We start from the raw sequence: 18,502 nt of genomic DNA on the forward strand, positions 1-18,502 counted from the left end.
TGTTGGCCCAACATTATAAGAACATTTATTTAGGTTAAGTTACATGAACTGCTACTTTTGATGAAAAAATGACAAAACATCTAAAAAGGTAATGTGAATAAGCGACAGGACCGGACTTCTAACGACAATGATTTAATTTTTTTTTATTTTAAATACCAGAAGATTTAAACTAAAATTATTGTACATGGCATGCATCGGAATGATTAAAACTTACTTTCCACCGATGAATAACTTTCGTTCGATTCGAAATCGTCGTTCGTTACTAGATCATCGAAATGAATCGTGTGCCTCGCAGCTACAAAATAAACAAGCGCCGGTTACAATAACAAAAAAGCTAAATTACGAAAGCACTTAGTGATTTTCAAGCATGATAAATGAATGTTGGCCAGTCGTATCTCAACTTACCCCTATGTTTGTCTTTGTTGTTCAAATGGCGTCTAGGTGTTATTGAAGGGGAACCATTTTCGAATGATTGCCTGTTTCTAGGAGGGGCAGTAGGGGTTGTTTCTTCGTCCGAAGTTGATATGTTATCCACAGTACCAAGGGTGTTAAGATTACCTAATGGAATAAAATATAATGTACCGTACAAGTTTTTCCATATACTGGCCAACAAATTGAGTGATTTTAGATATAAAATTATCACTAATGTCAATTTAATTTCGTATTGTATGAATGGAAAGCTAAGCCCCCAATTACTCTAATCGGTTCAAGTTACTAATCGGTTAAATCAAATCTACTTACTTGCCGAATAAGAATGTTTCTTTCGATTTTGCAACGATTTGTTATTAATTTTGTTGTGGGAACTAATCGTCGGTCTCATAAGTCTGGAAACAGTTTTTTCTTCTGGATCTGAATCGGATTGATTCAGAACCGAACTGGATCGACTACGTTGGATTAAATTGTTCTTTACGTATCTTGAATTATTCCTGGATACGTTGTTACTGGCCGTTTTCTTTCCTGAAACTATACGGGATTTGTATTTTCATTTAAGGATATTGGTTAACTTCATGTCAAGAACAACTTGCGAAAAATCTTTCTAACTTCACTTAACTATATACAATTGAATTATTTGATAGTTGAGGGTGGAAAAATGGGAAAAACCACCTTGAAAATCAGTTTTTTTTTAATATATTAGAACATCTCAAACCAAAAATACATTTTAGGTCTGTTCTGTTTTAAAATTAGTTTCTTTTATAATTTTTTAGAGACTGATACAAATTTAACTTTTCGACTTCTTTTATTAAAATATTTTGATAAAGAATAAGACTTTATAGTTTTGACAGATCGAAGGAATTTTTTTGGGATAAATCAGCGCCAAAATAAGGTTTGTCAGCAAATAAAAATGATGGCAACAATTTTTTGAGATGCGCCTACCATTTTTTGCATCAGTACAATGCACTTCTCACGGCAAAAATACATGGATTAGGCTGTGGATTGCTTTCTCATACACCCTATTCTCCAGATTTATCTTCGAGTGATTGTTTTTTGTTTTTAAACGTGAAGAAATGGCTCCGGCTTTGATATTTGACAGCGAGGATCACACAAGGACATCGTCAAATCTGATTTTTTTTGGAACGGATAAAAAAGAGGGAAACGGTGGATAAAGTGTATTACCCTCAATGACTAAGTTTTTTTCATCTAAAAACTTTACTTTTAGTCAAAAAGATGCCTTTTCTATCAGTATAAATCAAAGGTGCAGTTCCCATGACAAAAATCCTTAGAATATGCTACAGATTACTTTCAAATCCACTTTTTTCTCCGTATTTAGCCCAGAGTGACTAATTCTTGTTTCCAAATATGAAGAAACGGCTTGGCGAAAATAGAATCGATTCTACGATGAAATAATGACACTTACAAACCTTATTTTTTGAAAACGATAAAAAAATTGGAGAAAAGTTGAAATTAATTTTTTTTTTTCATCTAATAACCTAAAAAAGAGTCATTGATGTATTGACCCACCCTCATATATTTCCTATGATTAAAAAAAAGTCTTTTCGCAGTTTAATACATTTAAAAAGCAGACAGCAAAGTGAAGATTAAAGTGAACCGAAGAAAAATATGTTAAGAGTGGTTAAATAAAAGAATAAATGAAAGTTAGTGATAATTAACAAGACAAGAAATTAAAAAGCAAGCGATGTATAGATTGTCTTTTCCGACATGATTATTTTTTTTAAATAAGTTTAGTGTGTTAATTTTACTATTTATTAAATAAATCGTGCTACTACAATGTAATAGGGGTGGATTTTTAAATAAATATCGATGTTTCTTTGCTGGAAAGTCACCGAAGAATGATCCGAATATTATTTGTGGTATTCACCATTCGGTTGGTAATATTTCCATTTCCGAAAAGACAATGAATACATTTTCCGATAGAAGCTCTACTTACCTTGTTCGATTTTTCTTTTTGGCACAGAAGATTGCAAACTTAAATCGCTTAAGCTGCATGATCTACGCAAACTGCTATCTGGGGAACTTTCGTCCAAATAGACTGAAACAACATGCAGAAAAAAATAATAATAAAAAGTGCAAGTACTAAGCTACAATTTTTTCCGGACGGTTAAAGAATAAATAAAGATTGTAGCTCGTACAGGTAAACGAAAACGGGTACGACAACTCAGCCTTCCAGATTGAAATCTGAAGCCACTGGTAGATGCAAATTATTATTAAACTATTTTTTAAAGAAAATTTTGAGAAAAAAATCATTCCGATACCAAAATTGATATATTTATAAAACTTGAGAAGCATAACCCCATGGATAATGTTTTAATTAGAATCAAAATTCTTCTATAGGTCAAGTTTTGGGTACTTTCTCTTCTTTTTACATAAATATACTACTCCTTTTGATTTTATAGATGATGTGAAGAAAAAAACATTTTTGAACATAAATTTTTCTTCAAACTTTAGTCATCGTTAACTTCTATTTGTAGTATCTGGTCAATTTTTAGCTCGAAACCATTTGGTGGCATAGGAAGAAATTTCTACATCGAACAGTATCAAAAGAAGGAATCTGATGATGCTTTTCTGAGTTGGATCACTCTGAAAATGGTTTGGGTCTCAACAGAAACAAGCTAAACCTACCAACTAAACAAAAAAAGGTTATTAGCTAAACAAACATTCCCTACTGTCCAAAAAGGGTTTTTAACTGAACAACATAACCTCCCCACTGAGTTTGGAGCTGAACAAAAAACTGTCCGCTGTTAAAAAAGTGTTTGGAGCTGAACAAAAACATCCCCACTTTTCAAAAAGGGTTTTTACCTAAACAAAAACTTCCCTACTGTCCAAAAAAGGTTTGAAGCTGAACAAAAACATCTCCGTTGTCAAAAAAGGGTTTGGAGCTGAACAAAAACCAATCTACTTTCTCAAAAAGGGTTAAGAGCTTAACACAAACCTACCCTCTGCCCAAGAAGGGTTTAGAGCTAAACAAAGAACTTCCCAACTGTCAAAAAATTGTTTATAGCTGATCAAAATTCTCTCCGCTGTCCAAAAAGGGTTTTTAGATGAACAAAAATTTCCCTACTGTCCAAAAAAGGTTTTGAGCTGAACAAAAAACCGTTTTAATATCTAAAAAGGATTATGAGCTTAACGAAAACCTACTCACTACCCAAAAAGGGTTTAGAGTTAAACAAAGAACTTCCCGATTATCCAAAAAGAGCTTGAACCTGAACAAAAACCTTTTTACTATGTAATAAGGGTTAGGAACCTAATAAAAAACTCCCCACCGTCCAAAAAGTATTTAGAGGTGAACAAAAACTTTCCGAGCTGTCAAAAAAGAGCTTGGAGCTGAACAAAAAACCTTTTTACTACCTAATAAGGGTTAGAAACCTATTAAAAAACAAATCACTACTCAAAAGGGTTTAGAGCTGAACAAAAAACCTCACTACCGTTCAAACAGCATTTAGAATTGAACAAAAACCTTCCCACTGGCTTCCTGAAGCAGTGATGTGATTAGATCAAGCAGAAACTAATTAAGAAATGTTAAGGAACTTGTAGGAGCGAAGATCTAACCTCCCCCAAAACTAAAATAGAAACTCGAGTTCATTAAGTTTCCAGAAATGGAGGGGAAGAAAGAAAGAAAAAAATCCATTTTATACGTTTTTATTTGGAACCTTGAGGTTAGGTGAAAAAATCAAATGCAGTCTCTCTCATTTTCACCTCGTATTTTTAATTTGAGTATATTATGAGGTTTTTTACAAATGTGAGATGATTTCTTTCTATATTCCCTATCTAAAAAAATTCATTGTGGTAGGAATTGACAAGCGCGGTAGGAACTGTTATACATAAACTTTCGAGCCAGTCCTATTCTCGTTCATACGATTAAATCACGAAGTTTCGCGATATTGTAGCTCAGTATACAACGCATGCTAAAATAATATCATGCAAAAAAATTGCAAATAAAATTAGACGACAGTAAAGTCCTTTTTAGGAAGCCATTATAAGGGTTCTTTTCGCAATACATTCCATGCTGACATTTACGTTAATCACCTTCGGTTTGTTGTTCGACGCCTTCCGTTTTGACAACTTCCTTACCGCCGACACAGTTCAACCTCCTCTCGACAAAACTCGGTAGACTCAAATTTCTTCTCCTAAATCGAATCGGGGTGGTTTGCAATTTCGTAAGATCGTTGTAATAACTCTGCATAGACTCATACATACTTGAAAGCGTTCTAACTTTTCCCGAACTCATATTCCTTTTAAAAACATCTACTAGCGCGTTGATTTTGTGTATCTTTTTCTGTATGGCGTTTAATATTTTGATGTTTTCTATGGCGAAGGCTATTTTGTCTTTGCGACAAGTCGGATTCGATTTTTTCAGAACGTTTTCCAATTGCAACGCCGTATTTTTCGACATCACGTTACTTTTCGACCAAACGTTCATTTCTAAACTATCGTATGGTTTATCTTCGGTGTTTAAATTCACTTCTAAAGAATCGTAATCGATTTTTGTTTTTGAAAAGGTTTTTTTATCCAAACTATCGAATAATTCGTTTAGTATATTCGTGTTGTTGCCGGTTTCGAGTTCCCTGTCTATTATTTTTTCTTTAAAATTGAATTCTATGGTGTTTTCGTCGGTTACTATATCTTGATTTGTGAGGTTATTCAATATTTTGTTACATTTAACGGCGTTGGTGTAAAAATCTTCTTTTCTTATATACTCGTAGCTGGTTTTGGTTTTTTTTATTTTCGAACTGTGTCTTCTTATCGCTTTGGGGGGTTTATGACAAACTTTGTCGCTAGTTAATAAACTTTTGGTGAATAAATGTCTATCGAGACTTGTAGTTTCTTGTATTTGTTTATTGGTATTTTTACCGAAATTAATTTTCGATAAAGCGAATGTACTGTTTGTGTCTTTAGATCCAGTTTCGAAAATTTCGGTATTAAATTCGGGTTTATTATTAAGAACGTTACAAAATTTCGATTTGTATTGATTATTTTTACTCGCCAAACTCGGTATATACATTTCAGTACTTTTTTTCGATTTTACCGGTTGATTTTCTTTGGCACTTTTCGTTTCAATAAAAAAACTAATCGGTTTTTTTTGTTCGAATTTAAGTAGTTTTTTTTGAAATTCCTCACTACCCCTTATAGCTTTTTTATTAACTATTTCTTGAGGGGTAGCGAAATCCGTTTGAGTCTGACACGTTTTTGTAGATTTAATTATTTTTGAACTACCGACGTCACCGATGAAATCAGTTTCGAACATATTTTTTGGTAAACTTTGGGAATGAGGTAGAGATTTTTTTTGGGATTCGAATAATATTTCTAGTGGCGCAGATTTACATTCAGATTCGTTTGATAATACGCTTTCTAAACTTGTGCAATAACTTTTCGATTTACCGGTATAATAATCGTATTCCAACATATTTTCATCGGAAAGGATACTGTCTTGAGAATTTTTTATATTTTGATTCAAATAGAAACTTTCGCTTTTCGGTATTTCTTCGAAATAATCATCTTGTTTGTAAATTTCGTTACTCGATACACATCTTCTAGGCGGTATTAATTTTTTATCTTTTTTATTACATACAGTTGTAAAACAGTAATCTTCTAATGAATCAGAGCTAAAATTACCGTCGTCTTCTTCTTTCTTAATTACTTCTTTTGGTTTTTCTATTTGGCTATCGAATTTTTCTTCAATCTGTTCGTATTTTTTACTAAAATCTTCACTAAATTTTTCAATGTCGCTACAAATTTGTTTAAAACCTTCTTCTGTTTTCTGTTTATCGAAATCTATGAAATAACTAAAAGATTTTCTAGTAGTTGGGGTAGATTCTTTCTTTTGGTCTACGTAATCAGAAAATTGTCGTTCTTCGCTTACCGGACTAACTGGTAAACTCTTATGTAGTTTATATTTAACCAAAGTTTTATCTAATTGTAATTTCCTAGGACGGATTAGATCGTTTAAAGTTTTTTCTGGACTTTTGGTGACATTACTGAGCCTAGCGCCTACTATACTGTCTTTGGTGTTGTAATCTAAGTACCTGTGACTCAAATTCAACATACAAGAAAGCTGTGAAGTGTTTTTCGCTATATCTTTCATAAAACAACCGCACAGTTGTAAATCTGACGGTACTGAACCGCTCTGCTCATAATCTGCGTGTGTGCTATTAGTTAAGTTAGTAATCGATATACTGCCTTTATTAGAATGATGATACTGGTTAGCATCTGAATCGCGCAAGCAATTGTTATGATCTGACGGGTCTAATGTAGGATCATATGGTATGTTACCTTGTTTTTTCGACCACCTGTCCCGTTCCGGAATATGGGAAAGGTCGTGGATGGATTGACTGTACTTCAGAGGACTATGACCAACCTAAAAATAAAAATTAACTTCAAATAACCACCAATTAAGCTAAATAAAAAGATGATCTGTAATAATAATATTTTTATCATCTATACTAAGACACATAGAAACCAGCACACCCAATATCTAAGCACCGGGACAACCTTATCTACTTCAAAATCTTCAACCAAGTGGAGATAAAGTTTTGGATTTACTTCATACCATTCTCAGTTTGTCCTACTACTCACTCCTATTCGCTTGGTACAAAGAATCGCTGAACTATGATATGAAAATTTTGTTTGAATATATATTAAGGTGAAGAAGTTTGTACACTCAACTGAAGAATGAATTTAGGTTATCAGAAGCAACCTGACTACAGTACATTATATATAAGAGATAGTGGAGTCGGTATCCATCAGAAGATTTATATCCAAGAGGTGATGGAATCACCTTTGATATCAATCAGAAGCAAATTGACCATCGTGCATTATATCAAAGAGGTGGTGGAGTCGATATCCATCAAAAACAACATGACCATTGTGAATTATAGCCAAAAGGTCGTGGAGTCACTATCGATTTCCATCAGAAGCACCATTAACGCTGCGGAGTATATCAAAGAGGTGGTGCAGTTGATATCCATCAGAAGCAACATGACCATTGTGGATTATATCCAAAAGGTCGTGGAAACACCATTGATTTCCATCAGAAGCACCATTATCGCCATGAATTATATCAAAGAGGTAGTGGAAGCTGTTGAACACATTATCCAACCCAGTTTTCCTACACGATAATGCTACATGTAGCTAGAATCATATCGGGTCATTTTGAAGACGATCCAGTAGATTAATCGTCTTTGTTTCCATAGATCTACGAATATTTCTATCGCAGAACACATTTGAGACATTATATGATGTTTATTCCATTTACCTGATCTTCTAAGAGCTCTTACTATTACTTTCCCAACTCTAGGACACATTTACACCAAAAAAGTGTGAAATAAATTTATCAATACTGAGTGTTCTGGTGTTTCTATGTCATTTAGTATATTTACAACAGATATATTGGGGCGAGATGTTTCAGAAAAATCTCAGGGGTGAAGTTTGCATATAAAATTTGAGGAAAAACTATTAACTTACACTTTCTAATTTTTTTCTAGTTTCCGCTACTCTTTTACTCAGCTCTTGTCTCTTCCTTATAGCATCTGGATCGTTTTTCGTTTGTTTAACAGCGTTTATGGCCTCTAAATTCCTTTCGCTCGATTTTGTTAAAAATTTTGAAGAAATTGAAGTTTTGTTGGCTAAAAAGGGTATATCGACGCATTATACATTTGAGGATATTTGTAAAAATAGACGACATTGATCATCATTATATACTACAAAACTTTTATTCGAAAGGATTCGATCCAACCAAAATATAAACTAGAGACTATTTTTGGGATTCTGTTGGTTGGTTTACAACATTTTAAACGGATTACCAACATAATAATCATATCGGTCCACTAAATGAGGTGACAACTCTTAAATGGCAAAGAAAATCCAAAGTAAAACTTCAATTGCTACCTCTAATATTCTATTCGCCAGTAATAGTGACTGGTAAATCATGTAAAACTTATTATTTCGTGATACATTTGAACTACTTATAACATTATGAGAATATAAGTACTGAATGTGTCATTATTAACTGAAAATATTCATTTTAATAACCTGTGCTTCGTATTTTCAAACTATTTGACATATTACTGTCAAAAAAGAATGTAAATATTCTACAGGATGTTGAAAAAAGGGTTTCTCTTACCAATCATAGATGCACGAAGAGAAAAGTGACTGTGGTGCAGGAAATAGGAATGTAATACATATTCTTTCGTGGTACATTTGAACTAATTAGAAAATTATGAGAAAATAAAAAGTAAATCCTTCATTAATAACATAAAATATTCACTTTCACTACTTGTACTCCATAGCCGACAATCAGTGGCGTACTAAAAGGATAAGTGATTGTGGTGTGAAAGATTTAGGAAAGATACATTCAATAACGGTACATTTGAACTACTGCCTCACACCTCTTGTTACGACATGCATATGTCAAATAGAGAGTAATGGATACAAATCGTTCAAATTTTTAATAAAACACGCTGGAAATTCTAATATTTATAACATATAAGGTCTGAATTGGTGAATGGTTATACATTCCAGTACTATTACCATACTTACAAGGTGTTTGTACATCATTATCCATCCCGGACATACTTTCAAACGTCGATTGTAGATACCTTTCTCTACTGACGAGTTGATCCAATGATTCCGAACTTAAGGAAAATAGAGACATAGGATTCCTTTCTCCGCTTGGAGTTGATGCCTAAAAAAATGGTTATAACATCATTATGGTGGTGTTTTTGTCCTATTGCTGTTAGTTTGACCGGAAAAGTGACAAAACATGTAGTAAAAGTATTAAGTCGAATAAATTAAGATCCATTTGAGTCCATCTAATGACTCCATAGAAATTGAAAATTGTTTTTATTACTTATTATTAGTCCTAGTAGATATTTTGCCACTTTTCTTTTACTAAGGACAATAAAAGGAGTAGCAGCAGGAGCACCGATTGGAAATATCATTAAAGATATGAATTGGGGGATTTACCTCATCATCGTCATCGTCTGAATCATTACTACCATAAGTTGGAGATGTAGCCTGCTGAATTAAAATCTGCGGTGCCTTCTTTTTCCTTTGAGATTTTCTCAATTCATCCGCATCTATATTTGTTATTGTAAACTCACTACCGCTAAAAATCAAATCGTTTACATAATAATCACATTTTTCTTTTTTAATTAAAAACAGTTTCTCACCTTTGGGATCCCGATTGCGTAGGATAATAAATCGGTCGATGCCTATATTCCATATCGGAATCGATATCGGCATCGTGTGCAGTACATTCGACATCACCTATGGCGCTATCGTCAGTCATTATACCTCTCCTACTACTAATTTCAGTTCGAGCTGTCAATTTTGACACGGACGTTACTTCTCTACGCAATTCGGAATATTTCACTTCGGTGCCGCTATCTAATGAACTATCTTTCGAGCCTCCGTCAGAATCGAATCGACGATCTAAAATTTCAACGTTAAAAAAGGAGGTAAAAGAATTTTTTGTGTACCATAATTTGAGTTTTTATAATGGAAACTACAGTTGAGATTTTATGTTAAATTTTAATAGGGGATATTTTAAAATTTAGTTGTCTATATCTTCCTGTTGTACCGGAAATGGATCCCAACTTGGTTTAGATTGCTTTATATGTGTCTAAAGGGTTCAGGTTTAATGTTATTTCAATTTTTGAAAAATTTTGACTGATATAGCTATAAAAAAAAGAGGCCAAAAACATCCAGAAAGAATGTATAAAGTTTCCTAAATATTAAAAAAAACTATATGTCTATTTCGAATATTTTATCTTTTTTTTTCAATGAGTAAGTGGAAAATAGGAGCAGTTTGTACTTATAACACTTATTTCAGGTAATTTTTGACCTAATTCTTTCTTTTACAATTTTTTATTGTGAACATCTGTTTATGTTGAAATTTTCAAAATAATCTTGACAAGATTCTAAAAATCCCTTAATTCATCACCTTTTGGTATACCGTAGACCAATCACACTCATAATGGTACACGCTGTATGTATAACAATATATTTTTTGCTTTCAACTGGATATAAAGTTGCTGTATTTTCAAAAAAATCATTATTGATTCTAAAAATCCACGTAGTTCCATTTAAAAACCCACTTTTGGTATACCGTAGACTAAACACACTCATAATGGTACACCCTGTATGTATAACAATATATTTTTTGCTTTCAACTGGATATAAAGTTGCTGTATTTTAAAGAGAATCATTACAGATTTTAAAAATCCTCGTTATTCCATTAAAAAACCCACTTTTGGTATACCATAGACCAATCACACTCATAATGGTACATCCTGTATATATAACAATATATTTTTTAATAATACAAAAACGCTGTATTTTCAAAAAAATTGGACATTATAGAAAAATAATCAAGAAATTCCTTTATATTATTTTATTTCGATACTTGAAGCAAAAAAGAGGTTAAAACCATGCATAAGGGGTGTTTATGGCCTATTATTGAGATGATAGTAAGAATTGGGGTACATCAACAATTATCTAATATATCTAAGGTTGTAATGGCCTATTAAGAGGTACCAAAACGACCAAAAAAATCAATGTCTGTTATACCTGGTACGCCAAATATATCGAAACTCCTATCGAAAGATAAAAAATTGCTGATTTTGGTGATTCATCAACTTTATTTCCATTAAAATCTTTACTGGATCGAAAATGCATCCCCAACAGACTATGAACCGAAGTTCCTTAACCTATATTCCATATAAATTTCATTTTCTTACCTATCGGTGGGAATGGATACGGTTGATGTGAATAAAACGACTTAACGCCCATCGCATTTTCCGCTCTTTCAGCCCATCTACCTTTCGGAACCGCCACCCCTTTACTCAGACTAGAAGGTTGACTATTATCTTCAGTTAATTGTTTTTTGGCCCACTGTGGAAGCTGACCGATACTAAACCTGAAATAAATTAAATCGGTCAATACCAGACTACATACCATACTAGGAATGTACCGGAAAGGGTATCGCAACATATTTTTCCTTACCTATAGTTGGTATCGACGGTATTAATACCATCGTAAAAATCGAACGTGCTACCATCGCTGAAAACTTCCTGTTCCAATTGTTTACCCTGTCTGATGGCTTGTTGACTTAATCTGGCGTGCATGGTGACTACCATATCGTGGGGTACTCTCCATACGAATATACAACCGTCTCCGCTTGCCGAAATTAAACGACGACAATCGTTGGTGAACCGAAGTCCTGTCGCTAATTCGGAATGTCCGCACATAGTCGCCATACATTCCCCCGAATAATAATCGTAGACAGAAAGAGATTTATCGGTACAAGATGTAGCTAAATATATACCGGATCTGTCCAAGACGACCTACCATTGAAAAAAAAAATTAACGAGAAACAATTATCGTTGAAAATTTTACCTTAATGAGAGTTCCATCGTCGCCTGTACTTCCCTTAAAACTTTTCGTGTGTTTTCCATTATTTACGCTATAAATTCTAACATTTCGATCTTGGCAAGCTGTTAAAACGTGTTTTTGACCAGTGTCTACTTCCATATCGTAAAGAGTAGTCTTACCAGTAGCGTTATGAGCTCTGGTGAATTGCGGTTTTCCACCTAATTCACCCAATGATCTGGAATGATTAAAATGTAAAAAAAAATGTGATAAAACCAGAAAAGAATCAGTACCATGGCCAGTATGGTCGAATTTATTGTAATACACATTTTTCTATTAAAAAAGAAAATTTAATAAATTAAAATATTACTAAAATCAGTTTTGTTTCCTTTCCCTTGTGCACTGCTGAATATGTCTCAAACATAATCTCAACACTTCAGTATATTCAATAGCTACATAAATATATAGACAAAGGTCTAATTAAAGCGAAAAGAAGAATAAACATCGAACCTAACCTAGTTTCAGCTAACAGGTTTATGAGTCAACTTCATTAAACAAAAAATAACATAGATCAAAATAAAAGAGATTTTTGTGGAAATGAAATATATAAATATATCAGGTATTTGTGGTGGAACGAACTATAGCTAACACTATGAATTGTAGTTCTTTTTCAACAATTTTTCGTGAAAAATTTATTTTGCTTAATAAATAAAACCAGGGGACATGATACGAGGTGCCAAAATTGAATAGAAGCTGTTGTACAACCACTTTATGAAGAAACTGAAGTACAAATCTGTACTACTTGCAAAATTATAGCCCCGGATGCCATACTATACCAAACGTATTTAAAAATTGATCAAATATATGGGCCAAAACGAATAAAGGTTAAAATAAATGAGATTTTTGTGGAAATAAAATATTTAAATAGAACAGGTATCTATGGTGGAACGAACTATAGCTAACACTATGAATTGTAGTCCCTTTTCAGAATTTTTTCATGCAAAATGTATTTCACTTGATAAATAAAACCTGGGGACAGGATATGGGCCCCAAAATTAAAAAGAAGTCGTAGTACAACTACTTTATGAAGACATTTAAGTATAAATCTGTGCTATAGGAATGATACATCATGTAATATATATTGTGATGGTACATTTGAACTACTTAGAAAATTATGAGAAAATAAAAAGTAGATGTTACATTAATAAAATCTTGGAGACAGGATACGGTGCCCCAAAATTGAAAGGAAGCTTAGTACGACCACTTTTTAAAAACACTGCAGTACAAATTTGTGCTATTTGCAAAATTATAGTCCTGAAGGGAAAACAGATCAAAATCAATGGGATTTTTGTGAAAATAAAATCTGTAATAAGCCAGGTATTTGTGCTTAAACAAATTATAGACAAAAGTATAAATTGTGCGTTACCTACACTTGACAGATGACTAGGAATTGATATAGTAATGTTTTTAAACGTTTCAATTTGGAAAATAAGAAGTTAAAAAGGGCTAAATAAAAAAATCTATCATCCATAGATTGCTAATTGTGAACCAAATCATTTAAGTGCAATTAATTTTGATAATTAAAAAGTGCAATTAACTGTATGGGTTTATAAACAGCCAAATTCAACCAAAGTTAGATGCACATTGAAGCAAATGGTTTTTCAATTTCCAAATCGAACAAAGATTTTAGTTTCTCAGAATACAATCATTTTTTATTATGACAATGCGAGGTCAAAAATTGCATTTTTAATTTATCAGAAAGTCTATCCACCGTTTAGGTCTGATTTAACACCATCTAATTTCTTTTTCTTTACAGAATCAAAAATAAACTGTATAAAGAATAATTTTCACTACCAGATGAAGCTTTTTGTATTAAAAAGAGATATTTTGAGGCTATTTCAATTGAAGTGGTAAAAGTGCTTCGAAAGTTGAAAGCACATCCAAGCATTACAGATCAATTTAAAGACAGTCAATTTTCAAATAGAACACAAATTTTTGTTTCTTAGAAAATAATAATTTTGCATTATCACAATGCCAAGTCAAAAATTGCATTTTCAATTAGTCAAACGGTCTATCCACCATATTGGTCTGATTTAACACCCACTGATTTCTTTTTCTTCACAGAATCAAAAATAAACTGTATGAAGAATAATTTTCACTACCAGATGAAGTTGTTTGTATTAAAAATAGATATTTTAAAGCTACTTCAATCGAAGTGGAAAAAGTGTTTGGAAAATTGTTTCAAACAAATGGAAAAATGTTTTAATCTCAACAGAGAATATTCGGAAAACCATGAAAACTATTTTCGATCATAAATACTTGTTTTTTTGTTTTTGGTAGGCCAAAAATATAAAAAGCAACACATTATTTGAAGTAAAGGGCATTAAAGTTGGTTTATTAAATTATATTAAAGTTTTGTAATTTTGGTAGCAGAGAAGACATAAATTACAACAAGAAAAAATATTTATCACAAAAAAAATCTGAAAAAAGAAACATTTTTTTAGTACTGTAGGACTGTGGAAAACATTTTTTCCTGAAGAAATAATAAGGGGAGTAGATACATAGAAAAAGACTACACCACCAAGATCATTATTCAAAGTATCATCTCCGAAGAAATACTGCGAAAAGAAAAATTGAACGGTACCTAAATATGAGACTTTTATCTGCTCCGCATGACACCATCTGTGTATTTCCTCCGTGATTCAAAAATCGTACAGCTGTTATAGAAGAAGAGTGATCGTCCAAAGTTTGAATGAATTCGTAACCTTCTTGCATATCGAAGACGTGTATCAAACGATCCCGACTGGCGCTAGCCATTAAATTGAGATTAGTACCCGAATATTCTAAGCACAAAACTTCGGCGTCGTGAGCTTCGATTTTGCAGATTTCCCTTAACGATGCAATATCATGGATACGGATATTTCCTGGAAATATAAAAAACAATTATATATAAAGTATTCTTTTTGAGGATTAAATATTAAAAATATATTTACCGGCTCGGTCTCCGGATGCTAAATGTTTACCATCAGGGCTGATTCTTATACATCTGACCCCATTTCGACCATCATATGATGTATTTTCTTGTTTTTCCGTTGTACCCGATATATCTAAGTCTTTAATGAAGGATAAGTCTCTATCTACGTATATAACTTTGAGTAACTCCTGAAAATTTATATGAAAACCGTTGGAATTGGAAAAAAATGTAAAAGATCGATCGAAAGGCATGCGAAAAGGTTATAGTGGCCTTAGACCTTCACACGTCTATTTATTTTGAAACCACCCCATTTTCAAAAGTATAGTTATATTGATAATAATAAATAAATTTAAAGGACAAAATGGAATAAACTCAGATTAAAATAAATGTTTGGTTGATTTTTACTTTAGAGGAGACATTTCTACCCCTAAAAGGAATGTTAATGATGTTTATAGACACAAAAACACACCGTTACCTTATTTTGTACCATAAAACAATTCAAAATGGAGAAAAGTGTCAAAAACTTGATCAAGAGACCTAAAAAATGTTTATAGTGGCCATAAACCTTCACATAACAATGTAAAGCTCATATATTTTAAAACCACCTCATTTTTAAAAGTGTAATTGACAATAATAAACAAATTTAAGGGAGAAAATGGAATTAACTCAGATTAAAATAAATAATTGTTTGATTTTTACTTTAGAGGAGACAGTTATATCCCTAAATGGAATATTAATGGTGTTTATACACAGAAAAACACTCCGATACCTTATATGTACCATAGAACAATTCAAAATGAAGAAAAGTATAAAAAATTAGATAAAGAGACCAACGAAAAGGTTATGGTAGCCCTAGACCATCACACACTAACTTAGAGCCCATATATTCCGAAACTACCCCAATTATATAAACGTAATTGACAATAATAAACAAACTTCCCGAAGAAAATGAAAATTTACTCACATTACTATAAATATTTGGTTGATATATTCCTTTGGAATTGTTTTCATTTATTTTATCAAGAATCCACACCCGTATTGTATCATCTGAGCTGCAAGTTAAGAAACTACCAGGAGGTAGTTGACTATTCGGTGGGGCCATTTCCACACCCCATATGCAAGCCGAATGGTAAAGGAAAGAAAACGATTTTCCCACCTAAAACATATATTCAATTAGTCGAAATTGACATTAATAATATCCTATTGTATACAAGCGCAATCAAAAATTTACCCTTTGAATATTGAACACATCCCAAACGTATACAGAGTGATCATTATAAACCGAAGTTAATTTGTTATTTGTTTCGTCGAACGTTATGGCTATTGTATCTGGATATTTGGCATCTTGAGGGGGGGTCGCCATATGTCTATAAAAGTTAAATTTTTATTAACAAAAATCGTTAACAAAATTGGCAACAATGTCATTTACACCATGAAAAGATATATACCCCAATAACTCCATTATATTAAAATATATCAAAAAAAGTTTTCTAACAAAGTTTTAGAGAAAAAAAAACTTCATATTTCGAAATTATTTTTTAATATACAGGGTGTTTCATAAGGTCGCAATATATTAAAGTTATTTTTTCTAATAGAACATCCAATACTTTAACTTTAATTACTATTTAGATTCTCTATAACTCTTAAGATTACAAAATATGTTATTTATCTTTGGAATTGATCAACTGATATATCAACATATACGAGGTGTAATAGAAATATGACGTTAATTGTAATAAAAAATGTCAAACCATGCTTTTTATTATTTTGACCAGTACAATCTGACAATCAAGTGTTTTATGAAAGTGTCCTTGAAAGGATAATGTGAAAGTAAACGTCATAAATAAACCGATGCTTCAATATTCCAGTATTTGACATTGAAACGTATTTCTTTCATTCCCTAAGCCCTATATTCAACCGATAAGAGTCCTTATGACATATCCTTATCCAAAAATTGAAATATCCTTCGAAATGATGTAATTTTGAAATATTCTAGACACTGTTACCAACTATTTGAGAAGAATATCAGTTTAAGACTTCCAGTAGTGCTAGTAAGAGGTATACAGTTTCCGGACGGGACTATTTTGAATGGGGTAACATTATTTGGGAAAAATAAAAATATAAAAAAATGAAAAATCGATTATAACATGTACTTACTGTATACTAGTCCCTAGACTAACGTCAACACCTAGATAGTGATTCCTAGGAAGCGTCGTAACGAATCTAAGAGTAGCCGGATCGAAACACCTAATTATACCTTCTGCACAGCCCACGAAAATATATTTTTCGCCTAGAGTTATACAATTGGCACTCGCAGTCTAAAACATGAAGTATCGATTGTTTTTTTTTTGCAGAAAATTGACCGGATTTTTCCTTACCCTTAATTCTACCCATTTATCTAAAAGTCTTCTGTTGTTGAATTCGCAAAGAAGTCCCGATCTAGTGATAACGTAAGTACTATCCGCGCTGTCGCCTCTACCACAAGCAACGTCACAAAAATAATTATTCCTCTGGTCACCCAATATGGCCGATCTACCCATCAACGGAACCGTGTCCTTGTACTAGAAATTTTCAACGATATGGAAACAAGAAGAATGTTGGTGGCGATAAGGGAGGACAAACAACTAGATGGAAAAGGAATGATATAAACTGGACTTACCTTGGCGTTTCCGTATTCCAGATACCAAAATTTCACGTGCCTATTACCGACAGTAACAAAATAACTACCGTTTTCAGCGAATGCGATGGCTTTCACTTTCGTGCTCACTTTATTACTAGCCACTTTTATATTGTTTTTCCAATCCCATACGTTTACTATCATGTCATGTTGGGTACCTATACTAACAACGTATTTACCTGTAGGTGAAAATGCCTGCAAAGAAAAGAAATATGCAAAAAAAGTCATTCAAACTGTACAGCACTGTTAAATTTGGAATTATTACTGCAGAGAAAAATCCAAAAAGGTTTTGTTTGAACTACTTACCACACAGTTGATACCAAATTTGTGGACAACAGATTCGGCTACTTGTTGGGGCTGAGGAGCTAGACCTGGTTGACCCGATTGTGGATCTGATTGAAGATCCCATACCCTTACGGCCGGTTGGTGTCCACATTCCCCTAAAAAAAGTACCGAGTCATTACCTAGAAGATATTTTGTACAAGACTCTACATCTCATTGTTCTCATTCCAAAATACGTAGACTCCTTCCAAAGGAAGCTATTTTTCGGGGGTTCCTATGTCCCACTTCCCATGGTGTTGGCGCCATAATACTTCTTCAAAGTACTTAAACCTTTTAATGAAATGAGCAGGTCATTCGCAGAGTAAATGCTCCACTTTTTTCAAGGATAGCTCGCTGAATCTGTGGTTGTCGTCCTCTACCTTACCTATCATCTTAAGATGGTAATTGGCAAGGCAGTGACCTGTCAGAAGACCGACTATCAGTTTAATGTCGTTTCTGCTAATCACGAGAAGTTCCTCAGACTTTTTAACTGATACGAATTCATAAAATTTTTGTTAACCAAAACTGCGGTACACATTAGATATTGTAGATAGTTTGGCAAGTCTTTTTGGTTTTTCAGTCACTCCGTAGCTAAACCTAGAAGATATTTTGGACAAGAGTCTACATCTCATTGTTCTACTTCCAAGATACGTAGACTCCTTCCTAAGGTGTTAGTGCTACAGCATTCTTTCGAAATACTTCAGCCT

General features: G+C 32.9%; 1 protein-coding gene across 11 annotated transcripts in view; it reads right to left on the minus strand.

Annotated features, from left to right (window-relative positions):
• LOC130902785 (mitogen-activated protein kinase-binding protein 1) overlaps window positions 1–18,502 on the minus strand; it is a 77,152-nt gene that overhangs the window by 4,195 nt on the left and 54,455 nt on the right. For 6 of the 11 annotated variants that reach the window (XM_057815078.1, XM_057815081.1, XM_057815083.1 and 3 more), the window contains 20 exons: window positions 17,781–17,914; window positions 17,457–17,669; window positions 17,176–17,358; window positions 16,955–17,115; window positions 16,029–16,164; window positions 15,762–15,953; window positions 14,817–14,985; window positions 14,468–14,747; window positions 11,851–12,061; window positions 11,458–11,798; window positions 11,193–11,371; window positions 9,624–9,885; window positions 9,418–9,559; window positions 8,992–9,136; window positions 7,918–8,078; window positions 6,727–6,811; window positions 2,387–2,488; window positions 742–963; window positions 406–558; window positions 215–295 (listed from right to left, as the gene is read on the minus strand). In XM_057815078.1, the coding sequence (XP_057671061.1) occupies window positions 215–295; window positions 406–558; window positions 742–963; window positions 2,387–2,488; window positions 6,727–6,811; window positions 7,918–8,078; window positions 8,992–9,136; window positions 9,418–9,559; window positions 9,624–9,885; window positions 11,193–11,371; window positions 11,458–11,798; window positions 11,851–12,061; window positions 14,468–14,747; window positions 14,817–14,985; window positions 15,762–15,953; window positions 16,029–16,164; window positions 16,955–17,115; window positions 17,176–17,358; window positions 17,457–17,669; window positions 17,781–17,914 (3,552 nt within the window). The remainder of the gene's footprint in view (window positions 1–214; window positions 296–405; window positions 559–741; window positions 964–2,386; window positions 2,489–6,726; window positions 6,812–7,917; window positions 8,079–8,991; window positions 9,137–9,417; window positions 9,560–9,623; window positions 9,886–11,192; window positions 11,372–11,457; window positions 11,799–11,850; window positions 12,062–14,467; window positions 14,748–14,816; window positions 14,986–15,761; window positions 15,954–16,028; window positions 16,165–16,954; window positions 17,116–17,175; window positions 17,359–17,456; window positions 17,670–17,780; window positions 17,915–18,502) is intronic. The other 5 variants (XM_057815085.1, XM_057815086.1, XM_057815084.1 and 2 more) reach the window with 5 other exon arrangements.

This window comes from Diorhabda carinulata, chromosome X (assembly GCF_026250575.1).
Source record: "Diorhabda carinulata isolate Delta chromosome X, icDioCari1.1, whole genome shotgun sequence".
In the NCBI taxonomy this organism is placed as follows: Eukaryota; Metazoa; Arthropoda; class Insecta; order Coleoptera; family Chrysomelidae; genus Diorhabda; species Diorhabda carinulata.